Source organism: Cryptomeria japonica, chromosome 6, assembly GCF_030272615.1.
Source record: "Cryptomeria japonica chromosome 6, Sugi_1.0, whole genome shotgun sequence".
Lineage (NCBI taxonomy): Eukaryota > Viridiplantae > Streptophyta > Pinopsida > Cupressales > Cupressaceae > Cryptomeria > Cryptomeria japonica.
The window spans coordinates 403,790,680-403,810,262 of record NC_081410.1 but is presented as its reverse complement, the minus strand read 5'-3'; the positions used below and the strand labels follow the sequence as shown (position 1 = coordinate 403,810,262).

The 19,583-nt window shown below is 38.3% G+C and overlaps 1 protein-coding gene across 4 annotated transcripts in view; it reads right to left on the bottom strand.

The window, feature by feature from the left end:
• LOC131065840 (D-lactate dehydrogenase [cytochrome], mitochondrial) overlaps nt 1-19,583 on the bottom strand; it is a 283,265-nt gene that overhangs the window by 140,482 nt on the left and 123,200 nt on the right. For all 4 annotated transcript variants that reach the window (XM_058000480.2, XM_058000478.2, XM_058000477.2 and 1 more), the window contains exons 10-12: nt 8,576-8,672; nt 7,906-7,980; nt 5,510-5,618 (exon numbers count right to left, since the gene is read on the bottom strand). In XM_058000480.2, coding sequence (XP_057856463.2) covers nt 5,510-5,618; nt 7,906-7,980; nt 8,576-8,672 — 281 coding nt within the window. The remainder of the gene's footprint in view (nt 1-5,509; nt 5,619-7,905; nt 7,981-8,575; nt 8,673-19,583) is intronic.

Below are 19,583 nucleotides of genomic sequence, written 5' to 3'. Positions count from 1 at the left end.
AAACAAACACTTTTAAGTTTCCCTAAAATAGCTCTAAAAAAGTTACCAAAGGAGGAGACTTTTCAAAAAAGAAATTACATTCTTTTTGGATATATTTCATTTCTCAAGAATGAACACACATTCATCTTCTCAATTTCCCAAGGATGGAAACCCTTTGGAAATTTGAAAGTTTTGAGGAAGAAAATCCTTCTAGTTTTCAAAGTAATTCGATAGAGGGATTACCACTGTGCAATAAAGATTGGTTTGGGGACAAAAAGCATCATTCCATTTTGAGTGGTTTCATGCAATAATCACTATTGTGTTGAAACTTGAAGATTAAGTTTCAGATTTAGTGGGTATTTAATTTTGGTTTGTGGTTTTCATATTTTGGGCTTGCAAAGACTTTTGGAGTTGTGTGTAGATTCAATGTTTGGTGTGATTTATATATTCCAAAAAATAGAAAAATAATTGTAGGCACCTGAATTTGTCCTACCTAATTAAATAAATTTTATATTTGTTTAGTTATTAATTGTTCAACTATTAATTAAATTCACATTTAATTAATTCATTCCCCTTTTCAAACTATTAATTAAGTTAATTCACCCTAGCTATGTTCTTTTATTAATTAAATAAATTATTCAATTTATTTGATTTAATTCATTAAAACATGTGCTAACTATTAAATAAATAAAGAAAACATATTTGTTTAATTAATTCATCTTATCCTAAAAAAAACCCTCTCACATTTAAATAAATTAAATCCCTTTATCCTCCCACACATAGAATTTAATTAAATAATTATCTTGTTTAATTTAAATCCCCTCACCCACTTGCATTTTCTAGAAAATGCAAGTTGCACACTAACCATACCCATAATCATTTGTAAACCCCCTTTCATTAGCCTAATCACCCCCTAATTATTTTCACATTCATAAATCATGGGATTGGGGAAGGGTCACTTCTCAACTATTAAGGCTCTTACAAAGTCTTCAAAGTTTTCTCCGTTTTACAAGCAATCCCACATGGGCTTTGACTATTCTAGCCCCCATTTAACTCTTGCACATTCCTCCAACCTTGGGTTAAGCCCAAACCCATCAACTCATCCATTAATGGCTTCCTTCATGTCTTCTCAAGCCTTTAAGGCTTTGTCCATTTCCCTCTCAAGTCTTCCCTTGTTGACAGTTGTCAACATCTGATTGCTTGAGGAAGAGCACATGGATTGAGGATCATGGAATCCTCAAGCAATCCTAGCCCTTCTTAAGACATTCAATCTTGACCATCCATGAGCCCATTATTCCTATTAAAGGAGTTCCCATTTTCCATTGTAAGAGGGAAGTTGGCTAGCAAGTATATTGAAGTTGGCTTTGCATATCTCAAGGGAATACATTCAACAAGTCCTTGCATGCTCACCTACAAATTTCACATAATCAACCGTCTCCCAATTTTCATTTGCCATCCTTGTGTTGGTGCTCAAACTGAGAATAACATTCATAGCAACAAGATCTTGAAGAGGGGGAGAGGAAGACCTGGACATTCAATCATAGGAGAAGCATCATTATGTTTTTATGTTTACTTACTTTAATTCTCTATGTTTGACGTTTGCCTTTCTTGATATGTTATTGAAATGGTTTGAATTCATGTTGCTTATGGTTGTGCTCATTATTTGAATGAATTCATGTTGATTTCTAACATCTCCATTATCTTAGCATCAATAATAGTATGGTGTATGAATCTGATTTTATGTGTAATAGTAGTTAAATGACCATATAGCATTCAGAAATGCAGAAATCAGTATTTCAGGTTATTTCAGTTTGGAGCTGGTCACTAATGATGATAAGGGTTGTTTCAGACATCACTTGAGCAGCAACAACTTCTAAAGTGTAGATTTTAATGTTACAACTGTGCAGATCATACTTTCAAAATAAATACAAAGAGATATCATGCAGATTTGAGTTTATATCAGATTTTAATCAGCAATAAATAGTCCAACAGCAGCAAGGAAGCAATGTATTAAACTCTTTGCCCCAACTACAGCACTTCATCATCACTTAGCTCAATTTGGGTAAATATCTTAAGTGTTTCAATTTGCTAGCTAACTGTTTGACAAAATGCTCTCAAATTCAAAATGATAATGTCATGTCCCCACTCTAGCTCAGTCTAGCAGAGACATGTGAGTCAGCTTATTATGGGGTCTTGTAGGCTGACAGGGTTGGACAGAGACCCGGTATGGTTATTCAGTGTTGGAGACTTGGTATTCTAGCAATTATTGTTCAGTTGGGAGACATTCCTTGTTTTTAGGAGGCAGTTCCTACTTTTTAGGAGGTTTGATCATGCCCAAGGTTGGGTCTCCATGAGATGCCTCTTTGGGTTCAGTTTCAGAGAGATTGGGCTTGTTTCCTAAATTTTAGGAGCATCCCTAGATTTTAGGGATGAGACTACCAGTGAATCCTTGATTTCCGACTTCAGTCACAGACAGGTGACAGGATGATTTTAGGGTTTGTAATGTCAATTGGGCATTTTATGGCTATTTGGGTTATATTTTTAATATTTCCTAAGTTAGCGTTTAATAATTAAATAAGGCTAAGTTGTTAGCCATTTTGGAGTAATAAGGGGATTTTTGGCCTCATCTGGATGCGCACCCTATTGTGTGATAGCTCGTTGGAAAGATCTTGAAATTCTTTAAATCTTTCTCTTTGGTCTCAGGGCAATTCAGTGAGCGGATTTCTGTCTATGAGGAAAAAGGTCATTTTCTAGTAACATGACCACTTTAAAATAAGAAATTATAACATTTCCACTAGACCATGCCACTTGGAGACAATTAGGGTTCGATTTGCAATTGAGAGGGGTTATAAGGGGATAGGAGCTTCATTCTATCATCATCTTTTGCATATTTGACAACTTGTATGAATTTGCTCTGGAGAGCGATTTCTAGACTGGGACGCAAACCCCAGGATTAGGATTGGCTGGGACGTAGCCCTCAGCAATCTTTGGCACCGGACTTATAAGGCATTGTGTGTGGTGATTAAGGACAGAGGCATCAATTCTCAGTAGGGTTTCAGCGTGGCCTACCATCTTTCCAGTGGAGACGTGGTTCATTGCAGCTGGAGGAATGCCATTTGCAGCAAATACACCACGTGGTGTATAGGGTATTGCTTGTATTCACTTCCAGTGTATGTGGGGTTGGAGAACATTCTTCATCTTCCAGTTTGACTTTGAATTTGTATGAGAGCTTGGGAAATACATTGGATTCATTGTTTGGCTTTGTAATTCAGACAAATCTGCCTGGTACGATTTGCAATAATTCTGACTTTTGCTGTATACCTCATTTATTTCAGTATTGCTTCATATTTGCTGTTATCTATTCCTTCCTATGCTATTAAACAATCAAAAACACAAAAACAAACAACCCTTTCTGCACTTCTGTCTAGTTCTGTAAGAAAAACTTAAATAAACAGGAAAACAAAATTAAAAATAAAAAAAATTACAGCAGGTTAACAGCAAAGATCTATCAGGGATCTTTCAGATAATAAATGTTTGAATGTAATTGTTAAAAGAAATTAACTGTTTCTTGTCTTTTCACATTATTACTACCAATAATTGTTCTTTCATTGTATTAGATTCTTGGATGGTAGAACCACCAGATCCAAATTTTAGTTTCTATCATTCTCCACCTTGCATGGCATGAATCAGGATTAGGAGAGGTAATAACTAGTCTACCATTTTCGTGTTGATGCAACTTCACTTGCACTCACTATCAGCCAATTTGGCTAGAGCGATTCTATGATTATTTTGAATTGTAAGTTGGTTGACTTGCCATCAGTGCTTTTCAGTTAATTTTCCTGTCCTTGTTTTTACTCCATATGCTCTCACCTTACTCATTCTGGGAACTAGGTGATCAAAACAAGTAGAATTTAGTTGACTGCAAAATTTCATTGGGATTTGAGCTGATGCCCTACGGGGGTTTCTACAGCTAAGTATAGCTAATCAGCATTACATGATCCTATTCATTAATGATGGTCTATAACTGTCCTGTCCATAATTCCCACTTGACTCCAACTCGATAGACCAAGATTTTTCCAATGGAAAAACATGGTGACTTAAAAAAGACTTAAATTTCATTAAAAAAAAAAAATTTATGCAAAATATAACTTGATTGCAGACAATTGATGGAATTGTGCAATGGGGACATAATGTTGGCAATGAGAATGAGAAAAAATAAGTAACAAAACTCAAGCGGCATAAGAGAAGAAATCACACAATAGACCAGTTGTCCCCAATAGAGATCATCAAAGCAAACAATCTATGAATGTGTGAGTGGCAAATACCTTGTAATCACAGAATATAACAAATATGTGATGATGTAAGTTATCAATTCGCAGCAATATCTTCAAAATCACAAGCGATGACATCAAATCCACATGATCAAGCACAAGAACAGTAGCAAAACAAATGATTTTGCATGACAAACAAAAAAAAACTGGCAATGAACCTGAAATGGCATTACAAAGCCAAGAAACTCAGCTTCAACTGTGAAATCATGTAAAACCTTATTTTTCAGCACAAAATCTGCATCACGAGTTTTAGGGTTGGACTCACAAAGTACTCACACAAGTGTGGCCCTAAACCTCACCAAGAACTCTAAAAAAAACCTATGAATTTGCATTGGAAAAACTTGGCATCAAAAATAATCCACGAGTACTCTTCTAGTTTTCCATCTATGGTCATATGACATCAAAACCATCATGAAAATATGCTTATATCAGAAGACGGAAAAATCACCAAAGATCTCCAATGAAATTATGGACCATAGGAAGCACCATTCAATTAAACTCTTCTAGATCCTTTGAAAATTTGTATCAAATGTCTTGCAAAATGAAACATACCTTTTCTTTGTTGCTATTTTATACTAGGTGGCCACTCTTCTAATTGTCCAATATCAAGTATATTTGGATGATCAACATTAAGATAATCCAACACACATTGAAAATGCAGACAATCCAATGATTTAAAATAAAGAAATAACATTCATTGAATACAAGAATATCAAGATTCAAGGTACTAGAAGATTCCCCTAGGGCACCCCAAAATGCTCTATTATCCAGCACATTGAAAATGCAGACAATCCCATGATTAAAAGTAAAGAAAAAACATTGATTAAATACAAGAATATCAAGATTCAAGACACTGGAAGATGCCCATAGGGCACCCCAAAATGCTCTATAATCCAACACACATTGAAAATGCAAACAATCCCATGATTAAAAGTAACAAAAAAAACATTCATTCGATACAAGAAGATGCCCCTAGGGCACCCTAAAATGCTCTATAATTAATTTGGAATCAAAAAATAATGTATGATATCTTCATGTGTAGATGGCAGGTGGTGATTAGCTTCAAATTCTGGGAACATACAGAGGATTATGCTGGCTTTGAGAGCTCATGCACATGGTTGCATGATTTATCCAGTATAAAAAAGTTCCATTCACTTACAATATCAAAGAAACAGTAAACAGATAAGACTACCACTTACCAGTTCCAATAAACTCGAACATTAATGTGGGTGCTTCAGGTAGGTCCTTTCCATTTGCTTCATTAATAGCATGTACCTGAACTTCATCTAAAAGTTCAACTCTTGATACCTGCAAAACAAAGATTTAATAGAAAAAATCAAATCTTACCTATCAAAAGCCATAGAAATAAATTACCAATCTTTCGTCAAGATAATTTAAGTTGCGATTCCTCCAAAATCTATCCCGAAGGGATGTCATATGATTAAAAAAAACTCTAAAAAGCTTTAGAAAATCATCAGAACAAGTTATTTCTGATACTTAGTTTTATGTGCTAGGAAAACAGCTCCAGCAATACACAGTCATGTCTTTACCATTTATCATATGATTCACTTACATTCTTTTAAAATTCAGTCCAGAATGCTCAGAATGTAAAAAGAACTTGTATGTCCATGCTGAAATTCTCAAGGAAACACACTCTCTCTAAATAGATTCTCAGTCACATAAACCAGAAAAGATCATTCATATGACTGTAAAAGCCAAAGAAATTATTGACATTATTTGTCTAATTGTGTGTGTGTGCGGGAAAAGTGGTGCAATGAAACGGAAAATACGAATTCAAGACTAGTCCACACACCAATGGGACTCTTGGTGCAAGTGATGGAGTTATATGGAATAACTCAACTTCCCAAGGGATGTTCCATTGTTCTCTATCTCACAAGACCCCTCAAGCCAATGCCTTTGCTCTAAGATCACTGAGCAAAGTGACTTAGGGATGACAATCATGAGAATGAGGGATACTTGATCAATCTAACATGAATGCAATCCTAGATGTACATGATATTAACAAGTATGAATTAAACTAACATGTATATGATGATTAAGATGAAAGGATTAGTAAAAGAACTAGCCTAGCATGATATGCTAGCCTATTATGATTATTATGATAATAGAAATGCTTCTAAAATGTTTATTAGATTATTTCTATTCAAAGAGAGACTAAATGCTTTATAAAAATGAGTATAGATTAGATGCATGAAACTTGGATATCAAAATGGAGGAATGAGAGCTCTATTTATAGGGAAAACAGGGCAATGGATGGTCAGGATTGGATGATCTTATCAAGGGCTAGGATTGAAAGTTATCAATCCATGTTTACAATTCTCACCAATGAAATGGTGACAATTGTCAACATAAGACTGCTTGAGAGGGGATGTAAGAAGCATTAAATGCTTGAGAAGACCTCATGGTTACCTTGGGACGTAAGGGTTAAGGTTAGGTTAGGGTTATCCATTGGATAAAGTTTTACCCAAAGGATAAACTCTTGTGCAAGGGTTAAAGGGATAACCATGGTCAAAGCAATGAATGCTTGATGAGACCCTTGGGTTAGATAAAGGTTGAGTTAGGCAAAAAGTCTCTAACCATGTAAGAAGGTTGAGTTAACCATTAATGTTTTGGAAGACTTTGGAGGTTAACTTGTTGAGGACATAAAGCCTTTAATGAGGGTTTGAGAAGTGACTTCCCCTTGCTTAGGGATGTGACAATATTTAGAAGATGGATTAGGCTAAATTAGAAGTGATTAGAAGAATCTAGAAGGGGGTTTAGAGAGGCAAGTGGGATATGTAGGAAAATGCAAGTGGATGGAGGGTAATTTTAATTAAAATAAATTTCTTTATTTCAACAAAATAGATGCAAGTGGGGGATTTAAATAAAATAGATTTATTTATTTGCCATGAGCAATTTAATTAAATGTAAATTTAATTAAAAGGGGAGAAAGGGAAATTAATTAAATAAAGTGATTTATTTATTTAAAGGGGGAGAAAAGACTTAGGTGAATTTAATTAAATAAATTGAATAACTTAATTTATCAAATAGATGAATGTGGATAATTTAATTAAATTTAATTTAATTAAATAGAGGAATGAGAGTAAAATGAATATTAAATATTCACTTAAGAAAGTGGTCATTTTTATATGTCTATAGTGTGCATGATGTAAGTTGGACAATCAGAAATATACAACCCATTTTCTTTCTGGTAAATCTTACCAAATTTGGGCCTTTGTTTATTTATCCATAATTTTAAAAAAATTGTGAAAGTTTTGATTAAAACGTGCAGATAATAGCTCTAAAAGTTTTAAAATTGTGCAAAGACAGGAAGACTCAAACAAATATAGGCCTAAAATATAGAAGTCTACAAACACTTTAAAGGACATATTTAAAATTGATGAAGTGAGTATATCATTATTGCTGATTGTGTCAGAAGTTATCATACAAGTCAGAATAAAAATAATGCTTCTAATGAAGGCCATATGAACTGATCGATTAGATGACAAATGTAAGGGAAAATGGTGATTAGAAACATAAAAATAAGTCCTCACTGAATGTAAGAAAAATGGAGTGTATCCAGTATCCACATTACCTGAATACCCGAATGCATCGTAGCAATGGCCACATTGGCTGCATCTTTTATGGACGGGAAATTGCACATTGCAACCTGAAGTAAACAATGAAACATTAATAAACAAACTTCCGTGCTACTAGATCATAAATTAAAAGAGGACTTCAACAATGACATGAAAATCGAGCATGTTCATCTGTTCCTTGGCAAAATATTTTATACAATCCAAAGGAAAAGAAAAGATTTCTTCTATATAGACACCAAAATTTGAGCAATGAAAAATTTATCTATGTTAAGAGCTTGTAATCCCACTAATCCATGTCTCAGCAATGGAATATCCTTGCTAGCTTCTCCCTTGTGTCCCACAATGACGATTTGACAATGCACATTCTTTCTAGAATGACTGATTATACATATACCAATTTTTCAATATCTCAAAATAAATGACCAATAAAATACCCGCAACAATTTGACTTAAATCAACATCTGTCTAGAAAATTGATATATCAAGGATGTCAGATGTTTGTGAATTGACATAAGATTCTAGCTATGACATTTGAATTGCACCAAAATCATGGACCAAGTGTTTCCCTGAATGATGACCTTTAATTAAATATTATCACAATGAAACAATTAAATAAGTATAGCCTTCATTTCTTCTCTATCAAAAAATAAAATGAGGGCCACATACCACAGACGACTCAGGAATCTTCTGTAGCCGTAGTGTGACCTCCGTTATTACACCTAAGGTCCCTTCACTTCCGATAACTAACCTTGTTAAATCATATCTGGCATCACAAAAGTAAACAATGTCATTTAAGAAAAAGAAAAAATAGAACTCAATATTAACTAAAATTTAGTGTGGGATTATTTTACTAAGCACTTCTTGTTCAAGCTTAAATGGCACACTTTTGAGATAACAGTGCGTTTTAAAGTTATTCAAATTAGATAAGTTTAGATGCCTTCTGATATTCAAAGGGTTCCAATTTCATTTGATTTAATTGTGATAAACAGTGCAATAAGACAAAAATCTGTATCAGGAGGCAGAAGAAAAAATCAATTGTTAACCAACCGCCAATTAAATTACGACTTTCAAATTTATTTAAAACTTGACATCAAATACTTTTTCCTGAAACCTTTTTGAAGAAAATGATTTTTTTAAAACTAATTTTCTAGTGAAAAGGGACAAGAAATCAGAATTATATAAGTTTCAGAACTTAGTTCTGATCAGTGAGTTGATTTTATCAAGTTCCCAGTTTTTTTTCTAAATTACTACCTCAACCATAGAATTCTGGAACAATTCAATTTTAAATTTAATGGCAAGTGGCTATGAACTAGACTCCTTACAATATCCCAAGATACAAAAAGAAATGTAAATAGCCTAGTACTAGAAAATGTGTTTAAACTTCAAATAAGACTGGAGAGCGAGTTAATGTAAATAGTAAATATTGGACATAAATTTTCAAAACCCAGATTGCAGGAAAGCCATGAATAGTGAAACCTTCCCCTGAAATATAGGGTGTGCATCACATACACTTATTTTGCCAAGGCATGGCCAGAATGTATGCAGAGCAAATTTAAGTGCTAGTTCACATAAACAAACTAAAATCAAAATTGAGAAAGATAACAAAAGAAAGAGAGCTGAAAACAACCAAGAGATGGACTAGAACAAGTATAATCTGGGATGTTCAAAGGGCGAGTTGAATGATATAGAATACATATGGTTCCTAACTCTATATGAAATTTGGAAGAAGCATAACATGCTTCAATCGAAGTCAAGAATCCAGTATGATAATCAACCTGGTATGATCAACTGCCAAAGAACACAGTGGACCATAACAAAAGTTAGATTAAATAGAATATACATCAAATGTAGGTAATCTTAAGAGAAAATACACTTTTCCTGCATAAAGTTAAACAAGAACCAATTGAATTATTTTGGCCTTGGGTGCACATGCGAAATTTGAATCTAGAAAACTGCTATTTCCTAACAGACTGTAAAAACAGAAAAGATAAAGCTACTAAAACTCTTAATTGAAATTATCACCAACTTGCTTGGGATTCAAGTAGATGGCTTAATATATAGTCACATTAAATTGTACTCCTGGTACACGGCAGATGTCATAGAAATTTTACTGGAAGCCAAGATAATCAGGAGGAACTGGATTAAATGTTCCAGTAGCGTTAAACAAATTAGTCTTTTTGCTCAATGAGGGATTACTTCACAAGTATGCTTTTATAATGACATTCAGCTTCAACCTAGATAAAAGCCATTTAAGTATTTAGATCATTACAATAGTGTTTATTTGAACTGATTTTAAAAATGCATTTTAGAAATTATTGGCATACATGTGCATCACAACTAGAAAGAATGTTTTATAATTCCAATCATAGCCATACAAATTTTTATTTCCTTGACAAGGTGGATAAAATGTTAAAAATGCATATGCATTCATCTTGAAGCTTCCAAGATCAGTTTTAATTATATCAATCTTGTTGAACTTTGTAATTTCCCCATTTTCTAGTTCTCTAATAGTACATTTGGTGCTGGCTTTCTAGGTTGGTATCAGCATGATCAAAGGAGTATTTCGATGTCACCAATGTGTTCAGACATATTAATGAATATGAACGACACTTCTTGGAGTGATTTTGGACAAATGGTCTGAGACCTACTATTTTTAGTTAAGTTACTATTATTAGTGTCAATTTGGACACCAACTGGTCAATTGAGAGTTTTGGCTAACTTACTTTTTTTTAGCAGTTAATAAATTTAGTAAGTGCTATTTTGGGTAACTGCTATTTTTGGCAACTAGTCATAGTTTGTCTCCTCTTACCTTCAATATGCAATATCTTCAATTTCAAGGTTTGGATAGTTTGGACTATTTTTAGCATATTATTATTTATAGTTGTTAATTTTAGTAATCAGACTGAAAGAAAATAACAAAGAAAATAAATGCAACACATAACACAATGCTATCCTGGGAAAACCTCCCTCTTGAAGGTGAAAAACCCAACAAGAAATCTCAAATCCAATTAGGTTAAATATAACAGCAAATTACAACATAGCCCCTCTAGGGCATACAAGTAACTTATCCGAGTCACAACTCAGATTAGACTTGATCAACTTGCCCAGAATTCAGATTTCAGACCATATGGTGATATTTGCATGCCCTAGGATGAATGTCTTCAGGTCTGGAGCAGATTCAGCAACCTTGAATCAGGTTCGGCACCCTAGGAGCAGGCTTGGTAGACTAAAGAGCAGATTCGGCAGGCCTGAGAATAAGTTCACCCAGTTAGAAGATGATTCACTGAATAGTTCGATGCCTTAGATGATTAATTCGCTCTTTAGGAAGTTTGCACAGCAGAAGTAGGAGTATTCGCTTGGTTGATTATATTTTTCATCCTCAAATGATCTTACTTATATATGAGTTCAAGCCCACTACAAACCTTGGTCGGCCTTATTCATTTTGGCACCAAGTCACAATAATTTGAATACTTTATTTACAAGTTACATTGAATAGGTCTTGACCTATTTACAATTTACAAGTTATATATTAATCAATTCGCCGTATTTAGGGCCTACCCTTAATCGGATATTACAACTGAGATTTCTAAATGTCAAAGCCGACAAGCCACTTGAGATTTTGTGCACTAGGTCGGCCCTAGAAGGGATCCGACCTAGCTACACAACAACAATCCCTCTTAGCTAGGGAGGATTCCTTCTGAATCACCAAGTCACATAGTGACTACCACCATGGCTACTCCCATGGATGAAAGACATAAGTGCTTATTGTCATCTCAACATGACGTTCACCACTCCCAGAAGGTGAACAAGCACATCATGGAATTTATTCCATGAAATCCACCATACCTACTCGCAGAGGGTGGAAAAGGTTTTTCACCTCAACCTTCTCCCTGAGAAGGATTCAATGTCACCTTGCATTGCCCGCAGAGGGTGACTCCATCTTGTATTGCCCGCAGAGGGTGGAAGATGCAACTTAGTGCATCATTGGGACTGAGACTCCCTCTCAGCCAAAGTTGTGTTCTCAACAACTCCAAGTCTCTCTCTGAAGTACTCAAACTTCACTCGAGCAAGAGGCTTGGTGAGAACATCTGCAATCTCCTCATCAGTGCTGACATATTTCAACTGAATGGCATCTTTGTGTACCATATCACGAACATAGTGGCAATAAGTCTCCACATGTTTTGACCTGTCATGAAACACAGGATTAACAGACATCTTAATACAACTCTGATTGTCACAATGAATGACTGTGGGTTCCCAAGGTTGTCCAAACAACCCAACAAGAAGCTTGCAAAGCCATACTGCTTCTCTTGACGCCACACTTGACGCAATGTACTCAGCTTTTGCAGTACTCAAAGCAACTGAGGATTGCTTCCTATTGGCCCAGGAGATCATAGCAGAACCCAAACTAAAGCAAATCCCTAAAGTGCTCTTCCTATCAGTTACACTTTCTGCCCAATCAGAATCAGGGTAGCCTTCCAGGGTGATGACAATGTTGATTGGATTCTTAAGCCCGTAGCCAACTGTGCCTCACAAATATCTCAGGATATGCTTGGCTGCAACAAGATGAACATGCTTTGGTTTGTTCATGAACTGGCTTTGGTTTGTTCATGAACTAGCTGAGGGCACTTACTGCATAACAAATATCCACTCTAGTGTTAACTAGATACATCAAGGATCCAATCTACTGCCTGTACTCCGATGGATCTGCAAAATCAGAGTTAGCTACAGATAAACTCAATTTTTTCAAGTTAGTTTCCATAGGAGTAGACATAGGTTTGCAATCCATCATTCCAAATCTTTTCAATATATCAATAGAATATTTTCCTTGACTAAGGATACTTTCATTAGATCTTTGTCATACTTCTAAACCTAGAAAGTAATGCATTAGGCCTAGATCCTTCATTTCAAATTCAGTGGCTAATTCTTTTTTACATCTAATGATAAGACTATCTTCACCAGTCAGAAATAAATCATCCACATATAAAACCAAAATTAGCATTTCACCATCAAATACTTTAAAGTAAATGTTTGAATCAGCATCATTCTTACAAAATCCTAAACATTCTTACAAAATCCTAAACTAACCAAATACTTATCAATTCTTTCATACCAAGCTCGAGGGGCCTACTTGAGGCCGTAAAGAGCTTTCTTCAATCTACACACATGAGATTCTCTATCATGAATCTCATATCCTTCTGGTTGTTCAATATAGACTTCTTCCTCTATGACACCATTAAGAAAAGCAGTATTTGCATCCATCTGATGTAATTTCCAGCCCTTACTTGTAGCAATAGCTATAATGGTTCTAATAGAAGTATATCTAGCAACAGGATCAAATGTTTCCTCATAATCTATGCCTTCATTTTGAGAAAAACCACGAGCTACAAATCTAGCTTTATATTTCTCAATACTTCCATCAACAGTATGTTTAATTTTAAACAACCATTTAGAGGATACAACAGACTTACCTTTAGGTATAGGCACAATATCCCAGACATCATTCTTGATGATAGATTGATATTCTTCTTCCATGGCTAACTTCCACGCTTGTTGGTTCATAGCTTCTTCTACATTTGATGGTTCGGTCTCAATAATGTTGCACATCATTGTAACATAGTTGGAGAACTTCTATGGTCTCCTGCTTTCTCTAAATGTTCCTTGGGAAGCTACAAACTTTTGAGCTTCTTGAATTGTGTTCCTAACCCAAAGTGGTCTCTTCTTGCTAACTGCAATATCTCTAGGTCCATTAGTTGGATCTAGAGGCTTAGAAGGATCACCATGCTCAATAGGTTCAGGAAGCTCAATAGACTCCCTTTGAATCTCAAGGTTAGTATCAACATCCATATCTTGATTACCATTAACTTCCTTATCATTATTAGTAAGGGAACCTTTAGATTTCTTAAAAGCAATATTTTCCTCAAAAGTAACATCTCTACTTACCTCAATATACCTTTGCCCTAGAATGTAGACTCGGAATGCTTTGGAAGACTCGCTGTATCCAACAAGAATATCTTTATTCCTGGATGGCTCTAGCTTAGTTCTCTTTTCCTTTGGCACATGAACATAAACAGGACTTCCAAAAATCCTTAGGTGACTGATGTTAGGTTTGACTCCAGTGAAGGCTTCTTCAGGAGTCATGTTCTTCAACACACGATGAGGGCATCTATTTTGAATATATATTGCAGTCTTAAATGCCTCAGCCCACAAGAAGGTTTGCAGATCCTGATCATGAATCATTGTTTTGGCTGCTTCAACAATGGATATATTCTTCCTTTCAACCACCCCATTTTGTTGAGGATTGTAGGGAACACATAACTCCCTCTTAATTCCTGTCTCTACACAAAATTCATGAAAACTACCTGAGGTGTATTCACCTCCATTATCAGATCTTAACACTTTAATTTTTTTTCCAGATGGATTTTCAACTGAAGCCTTAAATTCTTTGAACCTACTTAATACTTCATCAAATTCTTTAGTTTTCAGAAAGTAAATCCAAGTCTTTCTAGAGAAACCATCTCTGACCATCTTCTCAAGTGAGGGAATTGCTTGGAAGTGTAGATGACCAAGCCTTTTGTGCCATAGTTCGTTGGACTCAGGAGCCTCATGAATGAGGGTATGAACTGGACGAGCTGAAAGCTTATATAAACTATCATATCTATTACCAATAATACGAGCAGATTTAAAACTAGCTTTCTTATGCCATGCAAGTACTCTACCCTCAGAAAATGCTACTTGATAACCCTTATCTTCTAATGCAGAAATGGAGATAAGATTCCTTTTAATTCCAGGTACAAATAAGATATCACCGAGATGTATAGAGAAGAATCTAAATTTAAAGAAGTATTACCAAAACCTCTTACCAAATACCGAGCATCATCACCAATTACCACATGAAGGTTACTCTTTCTCTATTAAATTTGAGAGGTGTTCCCGGTATCCCGTGATGTGCCTCGATGCACCACTATGTATTAACCAAGTGTTGCTGTCAGTCGGCACATTGCTTGATAAGGCAGAAATGAAGAGGAAGTCTTCATGATCCTTTGGTTCTGCAACTTCATTCAAGTTTGCTTCTCCTTGCTTAGGCTGATTTTCACATTCCTTCGCATAGTGACCAAACTTGTCACATTTGAAGCAACGAATACGTGAGAGATCTCTTGGCTTCTTCCTTGAATCATGATTTGCAGAAGGTCTGAAATCTCTATTCCTTTTGAAGTTGCCTTTCTTCCAATTCCCACCTTTCTTCTTGACTGGTTGGGCTGCAAGCATGCGATGATCTCCTCCATGTGAACTTCTAATTGCTCCCTTGGCAGCCAACCAAGATTCTTCTTGGATGCAATCTCCCCTCAATCGTTCAAACTTGGGAAGCTCGATACTAGCACTGGTTCCTTGAATGAATGGTTCCCAAGCTGGACGAAGACCATTTAGGGCAGTCAAGGTAAGATTGTTGTCCTCAACTTCTTTCTCAACTAATGACAGTTGATCCTTTAGATCAGTCATCCTCATGAAGTAGGAGGTGATGGATTCCCCTTTCTCCAATCGGATGTGAGTGAGCTGATTCCTCAAGGCAAGAATGCGGCTAGTGTTGTTGACTTCGTACATCTTCTCCAAGGTGTTGACCATCTCTCTAGCAGTCTTCTTCTTGGAGATAGATGACACAATATGATCCTTGGTAGAGTCAATTATCACTCTTTGTGCTTGCAAGTCCTTCTTTTGCCAAGCTTCATTTTCTTCTTCACTATTAGGCTCAGCAGCATCCTTACTGACATATTCAGCAAGGTCATTCAAGGCTATCATTACTCTGACCTTCCATGATGTGAAGTTGGCAGCACCTTCCAACCAATCTTCAGCTCTAAGGTAGGACATCATGCTGATCAGAATAGCAAGATAGGTTGAGAGTGAATATGTTGGCGGCATTATTGTACACGGGAATAACTTTAGTTAATTATGTGTAAATGTTTTGGTTAGTTGGCAACCGAGGGGTGGAAGTTGTGGTGCGACGGTTGGCGCTCGCACCCCCTCAGTACCCTTTTATACTTCAGAATGTAACTTGTAAAATACACTTATTATGAATAGAACATCTGATGTACTTTGTCTGATATTTACGGCATTATTCTGCGTTATGTTCTTTATGTCTTAAGTTATTCACCCGAGAGGGCAAACATTTGGCACCGTTGCCTAGACGAACTCGGGAACGGAAGACACGGATGGCGCACAGACACAATGGGCCTACCCGTTGGTGAAGTAAACCCGGAGGCCGACGACGCGCGGACAGAACTTTACACAGGAGAAGACACGGCAACGCGAGAATTTTCAATTTTGCTCCAGTATGATGCCAAGGGCCGGCCAATGATTCAATGTAGGGCCTGCAATCAATGGGGACACTTCGCCCACGATTGCACGAAGGAAGCCAACCCTCAGCACCTCTGCCGATGGTGCGGGCCAGGCGACCATGAGGACACCAATTGCCCGAAGCCTGGTGTAAACCTTCTAAACATAGAACCTACGAAGGCAGAAGTATTGGCAATCACAAGGGCACAGGCTAAAAAGATTGCCTACCCAAATCCCCACACGGAGACCGAGAGAGTGCAGGAGGCCAGAGACGAGATCACAAAGGAAATGGCCGCACAAGGACAGAACAATCACTAAACAGCAAGTCCACCACGGACGAAGGGAGAAGAGGAAATCTTACGGCAAATATTGCAAGTAGAGGTACCCGTGAGAATTCAAGACCTCCTGGAGACTACGCCGCAGCTAAAAACGGCTATTTTAAACTCTGTACCCCCACAAGTAAAAACGAGGGAGGTCGTGAGCCCCACAACCAACCTCGGGTTTACGGAGGTCGTGAGCCCCGCAGTCGACCCCATGTTGTTGGTAGTCAACAGTGGACGCCACCCGGCGGTGGTAGAAATGGGTATACTAGGGACTACCTTAACAAACACTATTGTGGACGGAGGGTCAGGAGTAAATGTACTCCCAGAAGCGACATGGAAAAAATTGGGAAAGCCTACGTTGTGGCCCCCTACGTTCAACCTACTAGGGGCAGACCAACATGGGATTAAACCCCTTGGTACCCTCATGGGCCAGCAGGTGATGGTCGGCACGCAGCCATTCGTGCTGGATTTTGTGGTAATCCCCCTGAAACAGAAAGGATATGATGCCATCCTGGGGCGGGGGTGGCTCATTGCAGCAAAAGCGAACCATAACTGGAAGCGGAATACCGTTTCTTTGGAAAACGTCGGGAGGAAGTACGTAATCGATCTCTGTACGCAGATGGTGAGCGAGGAGTTAGCCTCCTCCTCCGACTCGGAATCTGAGGGAGACTAGTTAGCGGAGGGTGGAAATGGATGCCGCATGGAGCCTAGTGACGAAGGGGTGTTAGAACTGGAGGCATGCTCAGGGGACGATGGGGACTCCTTGAATGGCCTCTTCCATTGGCAAATGGGAGATTATGAACTATTTACACCCTCGTGCAACGTATTGAGCATCGAAGAAGAACCAGATATATTTCCCCCAGAATATGGCGAGTATAAGGAAGGGGAGGCAGCAGTGAATGAGACGCCGACAAACCAATTCTTGAAGGGGGAGCCCATTAAGTATCAGGAAGCCAAGTTAAAGGAAACGAATCTCGGGGAGACAAGTGACCCCAAGATCATCCTTGTCGGAGATGACTGGAATCCAGTGTTGAAGGCCGCAGCCTTCAAAATTTTCCTTGAATACAAGGATGTCTTTGCATGGACATACAAGGACTTGAAGGGTGTGCCCCCAGAGTTATGTGTGCACCGAATAACATTGGTACCGGGAGCCCAACCAGTGAGGAAGCGGTCGTACCGAATGAACAAAAATTATGCTGTACGAGTGAACGACGAAATTGAGCAGATGTTGGAAGCAGGCATAATCTTCAGAGTGCAAACAAGCGAATGGGTGTCCCCCATTGTGATTTTCCTCAAGAAAGAGGCCAATCAGATCCGGATCTGTGTAGATTTCCGGTGCCTAAACGCTGTCACTATTAAAGACCCGTTTCCCATACCCTTCACCGACAGCATCTTGGAGGAAGTAGCTGGACATGAAATCTATTCCTTCATGGATGGGTTCTCTGGTTACAACCAGATATCCATTGCGGAGGAAGATAAGCTGAAAACAACCTTCGTGGTGGAGGACGGTGTGTACGCATACAACCGAATGCCCTTCTGTCTATGCAATACGCCTGCCACCTTTCAGCGCATCATCTTGCACATCTTCGACAAGATGTCGGTGGGGAACTTCAAAGCATTCCTGGATGATTGGTCTATTTACAGCGAACAGGACATCCACTTAAAAACTCTCGGGGAGTGCCTAGAGAGGTGTCGGAGGGCACGGTTGGCCCTCAACCCGAAGAAATGTAGATTCATGGTACCACAGGGAAGATTGCTGGGACACATTGTGTGTAAAGAAGGATTGAAAACAGACCTAGACAAGATTCAGGTAATAGTAGAAATGGAACCTCCTACGAACGTCACGGGGGTAAAGTCCTTCCTTGGTCATGTGGGGTACTACAGGAGGTTCATCAAGAATTTCGCTGAGGTGTCCCACCCGTTGGATAAGTTGACAAGGAAAGGGGAACCATACATTTGGGCAGAGCCACAGAGCAAGGCCTTCGGAGAGCTGAAGACAAAGTTGATGGGAGCGACCATACTGGCATACCCGAATTGGGATAAGGAATTCCACGTTCATGTGGATGCCTCAAACTATGCCATCGGGGCTACATTAGCCCAAGTAGGAGGGCACGGGCTGGACCACCCCGTTTATTTTGCCAGCAGGTTGCTCTCGAAGGCGGAAAAAAACTATAGTACCACAGAACGTGAAGCACTCGGTATGGTCTATGCCGTACAGAAATTCCGTCATTACCTCCTGGCCACACCATTCACATTTTACGTAGACCACCAGGCACTCATGTATTTAGTAAACAAGCCCATTATCCAGGGGAGGACAAGTCGTTGGCTATTGCTACTACAAGAGTTCACATTTTTAATTGTGGTAAGACCAGGGCGAAGCCATGTCATAGCCGACCAGCTGTCCCAGATTAAGTCGGGGGAACCTCCAGAGGGAGTAAATGACGATTTTCCGGATGCACACTTGTTCCAAATAGCCGTACTCCCTTCGTGGTACAGGAAGATTGGAGAGTACCTATCGACGTCCCAATTTCCGGAGGGTATGCCTCCAGGGGAACGAAGAAAACTCGTATTAAGGAGCAGGACTTTTTCGCTCATCAACGGGTTACTCTACAAAATGGGGCCGGACCAAATATTAAGGCGTTGTGTCATGGAGGAAGAAGTCTCGAGTGTACCAAGGGAGGCACACGAAGGGCCCGCAGGTGGACATATGGGTCCAGACACTACAGCCCGCAAAGTGCTTCTCGCAGGACTATGGTGGCCAACGGTACACCACGACGCCAGGGAGTGGGTCGTGGGGTGCGACACTTGCCAACGGGCGGGCAAACCTCTGAAGCGGGACTTCATGCCCCTCAACCCGTCGCATGCACAAGAACTCTTTGAACGATGGGGACTCGACTTTGTGGGTCCTCTTAAGGCCAGCCGCACACGACGGTGCCGGTACATTATAGTTGCGACAGAATACTTGACCAAGTGGGTGGAGGCAAGGGCTCTCCAAGATAATTCGGTAGTAAGCACAGCGA